The 7,518-nt window shown below is 52.0% G+C and overlaps 1 protein-coding gene across 2 annotated transcripts in view; it reads right to left on the bottom strand.

The window, feature by feature from the left end:
- LOC102483255 (sodium/potassium-transporting ATPase subunit alpha-2) overlaps positions 1-7,518 on the bottom strand; it is a 97,943-nt gene that overhangs the window by 76,184 nt on the left and 14,241 nt on the right. The window contains exons 12-15 of one of the 2 annotated variants that reach the window (XM_006168836.2): positions 5,686-5,875; positions 5,378-5,553; positions 761-897; positions 141-291 (exon numbers count right to left, since the gene is read on the bottom strand). In XM_006168836.2, the coding sequence (XP_006168898.1) occupies positions 141-291; positions 761-897; positions 5,378-5,553; positions 5,686-5,875 (654 nt within the window). Of the gene's footprint in view, positions 1-32; positions 292-760; positions 898-5,377; positions 5,554-5,685; positions 5,876-7,518 lie in introns of both variants that reach the window. The other variant, XM_006168837.2, reaches the window with a different exon arrangement.

Consider the following 7,518-nt stretch of genomic DNA (forward strand, 5'->3'; position numbering starts at 1 on the left):
GCCTCTTCCCCCCCGCCCCCCCCCCCCGCCACAATGGCTCCCTGGGAAGACATGCAGCCAGCAGAGGGCGACACCGCTGGCCGAGTCCGCTTCTTGCCCGTGCTCACTCCTCGCCCCGGCCCCGCCCCTCGCCTGCTCACCTGCCTCTGACACCCCTCCACGATGATGAGCTTCTGCTGAGGAGACGTCCGCGCGAACACGATCTCTGTGTGGTTCTTGAGGATCTCATCGAGCTGCTCCGAGTTCATGTCCTTCAGGTCGGAGCCGTGCACCACGCAGGCCTTGGCTTCTCTGCGGTGTGGGCAGCCGTGGCTGAGTCTCTGTGCCCGCACCAGCAGGAGGTCTCGCCTCCCCACCTCTGGGCCCTTGGTCTCCCCGCTGCCTGGCTTTCCCTTACTTCAGCTTTCCTCTCCCTTGATGCTCAGCTCTTCCCCAGCATGCCTTCGTGGTTGTGAGGACAGTCGGCTGAGGCAGTGCTCTCGCCAGTTCCTGTCTGCACACCCCACCCCTACAGCAAGCCCACAGTGCAGATGGCAGCATAATTTTGTAGTTGAGAAACGGAGGCTCACGGAGGTCAAGTGAACACCCGAGGTTGCACGGCCAGTCAGTGGCACAGCCGGGCTACAAACTCAGGACTGAGGGGCAGTCACAGAAGTGCCAGAGGTGAGGTCTGTAAAGGGCCCAGGGATGCGCTCAGAAATCCCCAGGGGTTAGGTGAGGGTGTGTTGTTCGGGGGCAGGGCCTCCTGCCAAGGCCTCACCTGGGGTTGACTTGGCTCACGGGAATGTTGAGCCGGGCTGCAATGTCCTCCACTGTCTCGTTGCCCTCTGAGATGATGCCCACACCTTTGGCAATGGCCTTGGCTGTGATAGGGTGGTCTCCAGTCACCATGATCACCTAGCAGAAGGAGGAGAGAGAAAAGGAAAGGAGTATTGAGGGAGTTTCTCTTTCCTGTTCCTTTCCCAAAGTCAGGAAAAACTAGGCCACTAGATGCCCAGGGCTGGTAATTCCAGGCAAAATAATGGAATTGTATGTGCATGTGTGAGTGGGCAGGACGGTGACAAATTGTGTTGAATGTGCGCTGAAAAGGAGAGCATCCAGGACAGAATCGCGGTTAATGAGAGTCCCTTGGAAAAGAAGCCTGGATTACCTTGTGGTAGGGGAGCCTTTTAGAACAAAGGAAGATAATGGGGTATACTTGGAATTGAAATACGCTCGTGCAACCTGTAGTGACCTTGCAGCCCCGTCTCCATAGCAACTTCGCGACTCTAACTTTATGAACGCCTGAGTATCTAACAGCCCAGTAGCCCCAGTGCATACCTGCATGACTCTGATGCAACCTTATGTAGGTTACGTCATATGAGTTACACAATCAAAAGTGTGTAAAAGTGTATATAACCACATAAGGGGGACAAAGAGACTAAAGTGAATAAAGAAAGGGCCCCTAGAAATTTGGGGCTCAGCTTTTGGATGTGAATCCACTGAGCCAGTGCTGGTACAAAATAAATCATTATTTTCCTGCAAAAGCCTGTGTCCTGTCTCTCTCTCGCTGAAAATCTCCCAACAACCTAGGACTATTTAGGAGATGTTTTTTAAGAGTTTGGATTGGGAGTCAAGGCAATCAGAGCTGGAAGGAAATTGGATTAGTTCCTTCATTTTATAGATGAGGAAAGCAAGACATGGAGAGGGTTTATGATTCAGTCTGGGTCACAAGGACCCAGCACTGGGACGCCATCTTGGTGTGCTATGATCCCTGCAGCGGTCTAACTGCTCAGAGGAGGGATGAGACCGAGGTAGGCCCAGCCTCCACCACCTTACTCGTCTGCCTCTGATGCCCCTGACTTACCCACCGTGACGTTCCTTATGGTGGTTGCTGAATGGGTGGATTTGGGAGGAGCAGGGGAGCAGGACCCTGATAGGCTAGTTAAGAGTTAAGAAGCTCTTATAGGCGTAAGATGGTCACAGCTGGGTTACGAGAGCATCCTCATGCTGGGTTTGTGGGCTAATCCCATGAATATTGGGAGAAAGCCTGGTAAGTTCCCACTGCCTTCCCTTAAACCCCTACGCCACTGAAATGCCCCCACAGGCTGCACGGATCGCTCAAGTGAAAAACAACAGCATCTTTATAGTCCTCATCTACTAGACTCCTCTGAACCTTCAGCACTGTTGAGCACCCCTCCATGGAACCCTGTCTCCCTTGGTTTCCAGAGACTCCTCGATTCCTGAGTCCCTTTCACCCCTCTGCATGCTCCTTCCCCCAGGCTAGGAGAATGGAAGAAGCATTGGCTTGGGGGCTGGACGGGGCCTGAGTCTAAACATCGGCGGGCTCCAGCTCTAGAACCTTAGGCAGGTCAGTTCCCTGAGTCTCAGCACAGTGGAGAAAGATGACTCCTACCTGTCTACTGGTTCTCATGAAGATTAAGTGGCATCAGGTGGATGCCCAGTGTTAGTTGTGTCCTACCCTGTCCCTTCCTCTCAGAGTTATCTTCCTCCACTGGCCTCCAAATACTATGTGGCCCAGGGCTTCATTCAGCTCCCCTTTCTTGATCCTTAATTTCTTCCTGGGCAATTCGCAGCCGTCAAAAGGTTCATGGAACAGCATATTATGGAAAAACTATGCATGGGTTTCAATGTTTTTTTGGACCAAATTAAAGTCATACTTTAATTCCATTTTACCATGAACTTTTTGAAGTCCTCTCATAAAATAGAAAATACTAGGAAGCCTTTAATTTGCACCCATGTGTTAATGCAATTCAAATCTCCAGTCTTGACTGTCTTTCTTGAGCTCTAAACCCTAACCCAGCCTTCCCCAGGACATCTCTCCCTGGGCATCTTAAATGGACTGCACACCTAAGGTCAACACTGAGCTCAAAACTCCACTCTCACCTCTTCTGCCAAGCCTGCTCTTCTACCCCCGACCTTAGATAGTAATCTCTTTATGTTTTCTGTCCCTTTCTCTCCTACACTTTCTCACCCCTGCCCCCAGTATCCAGTTTGGTCACCAAACTCTTCAAACATGTCTCAAGTGCAATTATTCCTCTCAACTCCCTTTGTTACCAGTAAGGCAAGCCATCATCCCTCAACTGAACTATTGCAATGGCCTCTTTTTAAAATTTCTCATTTAAAATTCATTGATTTCTTCCATGAGTAAGAGAGAGAGAAAGCTCCCCCAACAGGGTCCTGATGCCGTGATCCACCCCACCTTTAGTCAGCTCTGGATCAAGGGCAAGTGAGCACTTGGTGTGCTCAGGGAGGTCTCCAGACGTAAATCAGGAGCCTTCCCTTGTGGTATCGCCCCACAGAGCATCATGTTTTACTGCCGTGCCACAGTCTGGTCCCTGTAAGAGCCCTTTAACTTGTCTCCCTGACTTCAGTTCCTCCCAATCAAGTCCCTCCTCCATCCAAGCAGTCTTCTGAAAGCTAGGTCTACCCCATGACACCTGTGGCTCTCTGTGACTCACAAGAGAAATCTGGCATTTAAGTAAAGTCCTTCCAACTGGCTCTGAGCTGACATTCCTTCCACTCAATTCTCAAGGCTTCCTGCCCCCCAGCAACACACACACATGTCCCCGCACAGTCTAGCTACCACAGGGTACGCACTGTCCCTGGTCTTGGCACACCTCCCTCTCCCTCAGTGCCTTGAAGGATATGCCTCAACCTTCCAGGCCTAGACCAGGTATCGTCCCTGGGTCAGACATTGTCCAAATCTCACAGGCAGACTTAACTGTTCCTTGCTCTGGCCTCCCATGTGGGTGCTTGCTTGAGCCTCTGCGGTAGTTCTGATCACAGAGAGGCAACTGACCAAGCAAGCAGAGCCCAGACTTTCCAGAAAACCAGACCACGCTCACATTCCCAATCCACCTCCCACTAGCAGATTTATTTTGGGAAAGCTACTTACCCACTCTGAGTTCCAGTCTGTTTTATTTGCAATCGGGAATAATAGTGTCTGCCTTAGAGACAGAGTGGTTATGGGGCTCAGAAATCACATATCTGAATAGCACCAAGTCCTCTTGTGTGATGGTAAAGAAATAGCAGCCTTGGGGCCAGCAGGTAGCAATGAGGTTAAGGCGGCTGAATCCCACATGCCCAACAGCATGGTTCAAGTCTCAGACCTGGTAGCTTGAAAAACATGTCAGGCACTTGTGCATGCATGCTCAAAATCCTGAGAAGAGAATGGAGGAGAAGGGATTGCTGCATGGCCATCCTTTCGGGGAAGCGATTTCTCACTCTCCCTCTCTCTTTATCTCTCTCTGTTTCTCTCCTGAGAGTACATGCAGCCTACAGCAAACTAAAAAGAAAAAGGAAAAGGAAAAGAAATAGCAACCCTGGTTCAAATCGCAGCTCTACAATTTACTAGCTGTGTGGCCTGGGGCATGTGCCTCAGTTTCCCTCTATGTAAAAAGAGGAAATCCTAGTGCTTCCTCATAAGATGGCGGTGAGGGTTAACTGAGACCATTCAGGGTTGATGCATAGAATTGGGCCTGACCATATAAAGCTCAAAAAGGAAAACCAAAGAAACAAGAAAACCTTTTTCTTATTAGAGTATCTGTCCCCTAGTAGGTGCTCCATGACCCTAATGGTCATGGCTGTTCTGTGATCAATTGTACCGGCCCCTGTTTCCTCTGGGAGATCAGGGAATGTGGAGGCCAGGTCCTGTGTCTTACTCATTTGGTATCCCCAGTGCCTGGTGCCATGCCTGGTCCTCAGTGGGCAGGTTGGTTTGTACTGATTTGGTCATAGTCAAGATGTTGGAAAAAAAGAAGAGCCAGTGAGGGCACCAGAATGGGTGACCAGTGTCTTGGAAACAGGAGAGCAAGCTTCAAGGCTGAGGGACTTTTTGTTTGTCAACTCCAGCACCTTGCACAGAGGCTGACACACAGCTGGTGTAAACACCACGGTGTTTGTTGAATGGAGAATGAACACAGCATCGAGGAAGGGGAGGTCGATAAGTAATTGCAGAGGAAAGAGAGAACTGGGAGAGGCAGTCTATGAGGGTATGCGGTGAGGAGTGGGAGCAGACATGAGCCTGCAGATCCCATCCCAAATGGTTAGAGAACGGGCAGTCCCTGGGAAGGGCAGCACAACTGGGTTTCCAAGACAGGGGAGTCAGACACGCTTGATGTCAGGATGCAGGTGCGCACATGCAGATGGGACAACGGCTGCACCAGGGAAGGAGGGGACCAGCCTGGAGTCTGGCCACTCTGAGCTAAAGGGAGCCACAGTAGGGGCCAACCCTTCCTTGCAGATGGAAGCTTCTCCTCTGAGTCAATGGGAGGGTGCCCCCTAGTGGCAAGGGCATCCTCTGGGCAGCAGCCACTGCAGCCCCTTGAGCTCCACAGGAGAGAGTGAGGGTGGAGGGGACAGGAGAAGGCAGTACCTTGATGCCTGCACTCCGGCACTTGCCCACGGCGTCAGGCACAGCAGCCCGGGGAGGGTCGATCATGGACATGAGCCCCACGAAACAGAGCTTCTCTGTGGGAAAGTTCAGCTCATCTGTGTCAAATTTGAAGCCTCGGGGAAACTTCCCAGAAGGAAGGTTCAGTTGACAGAACCCTGAAGGAGGACAGAAAAGAGCAGTGAGAGCAGCATCCTGAACACCCCAGGCCCCCTCCCCTCAGGGATGCCATCCGGGCTCGGGCTCGGCAGTCCCTTTCTCAGCCCCGCTCCCCGTTTCCGGCCCCTCACCCAGCACTCGCTCCCCCAGTCCTCCCAGCTCCATGTAGGCGTTCTGAAAGGCGTCTTGCATATCCTTGTCGAGAGGGATCTCCTTGCCCTGCACCAGGATAGTGGAGCACCGGTCCAGGATGCGCTCTGGAGCCCCCTTCATCACCAGCACATGGCTCTGGGGGCTGTCCTCACGCTCGTGGATGGAGAGCTGGGGAGAGGATAGGCAGTGATGAGGGCCATACTTGGCAGCTCCAGAGCCCAGCACAGAGCCTGGGACAGAGCGGCAGCTGGGAAGGAAAACTGCCTTAATGAAATAACCCTGCTTCCGCAAAGTTCATACACATGGGGACTCCCCCTGCAAAGAAGAGTGTTTGGACCTCATAACCTCGCCTTTTGTAACCTGGCAGTCACCTCCATAGGACAGCTACTCAACCAGTATAATTTTTTTTAGCTTGATTTGTTTATTTTCCTTTCTTAATTTCTTTTTTTGGGGTGGTGGTGTGTATGTGTCAGGGGGGATTTGCCATAGGGCATGTGTGCCCACCAGGAGAGACAGAGAGAGAGACAGTGAGAAGGAAAGGGAGAAATCATCCCCTGGAGGAATGGCCACACTGCAATCCCTTCTCCTCCATTCTTCTGAGTCCTGTGGCATGCATGCACACGTGCCTGGCGTGATTTTCAAGCTGCCAGGTCTTGGACTGCAGTCAGCCACGTGGGAGTTCAGCACTTGACCACTGCAGCACCTGCTGGCCCTAATCACTTATTTTATCATTGCTGGAGGGTATGCACACCCACCAGAGACACAGAGGGAGAGGAGAAAGCAGGCCCTACAGGGGCACGGCATGGTCATACTGCAATCTCTTCTCCATTTCTCTACCCTGTTGGGATTTGGGGTGTGCATGCACATGTGCCCATCATGTTTTCCAAGCCTCCGGAGCCAGGATCCAAACTGTAGTTGGCCATATGGGGTCTGGCTCCCTTAAAACAGGCTACTGGATGGCCCTGGTGTTATTTTTTAAAAGATGGTTTTGCCATGTTGTGATCCTCCTGCCTCAGCCTCCCAGCTGGGACCATGGGCCATGCTGCCATGTCTGGCTCTGTAAGACAAGGTCTCGCTGTGTTGCCCAGGTCAGCCTCGGGCTTACAGTCCTCCTGCCTCAGGAATCGCAGCTGAGTCTCCCACGTGGTTCTGGCCTATAGAGCACTGCGTCTCAGCAGCACACGCCACTGAAGCTGGGTCGACAGCTTTTTTTTTTTTTTTTTTTTTTATGTTTTTGCTATATTGCACTCACTGGAGAGAGACAGAGAGGGGTCAGGAACCAGCAGTTAGCGTAATGGCTATGTCGCTGGACTCCCATGTAGTCGACCACGGTTCGAGTCCTGGACCCGGTGGCTTAAATCTCACGCTGGGCATGTGTGCATGCGTGCCCAGGATCCTGAGAGGAGAATGGAGGAGAAGGGATTGTGGCGTGACCATCCCCCCTGGGGGGTGATTTCTTGCTTTCTGTCTCTATGTCTCTCTCTGTCTGTCTGGCGAGCACACGCGCCCTATAGCGAAAAACCTCTCAAAAAAAAATTTAGAGAGACAGAGAGGGGGAGCGTGAGAAATCACCCCCCGATGGGAATAGCCTCTTGGGATTTTGGGCCCACATACACATGTGCCCCACGTGATTTTCAAGCCACCAGGTCTGGGACTTGAACTACAGTCAGACATATGGGAGTTCAGTGCCTTAACCACCATGTCACCTGCAGGAGGCAGCATTCTTGGCATTGAACAGGGGCCTGCAGGCTGAGGAATACCGTGAGAGGTACAGAGGATGGGTTGATTGGATGGCATTGAAAAGTTGGGCA

Source organism: Tupaia chinensis, unplaced genomic scaffold, assembly GCF_000334495.1.
Source record: "Tupaia chinensis unplaced genomic scaffold, TupChi_1.0 Scaffold146187_1, whole genome shotgun sequence".
Taxonomy (NCBI): domain Eukaryota; kingdom Metazoa; phylum Chordata; class Mammalia; order Scandentia; family Tupaiidae; genus Tupaia; species Tupaia belangeri.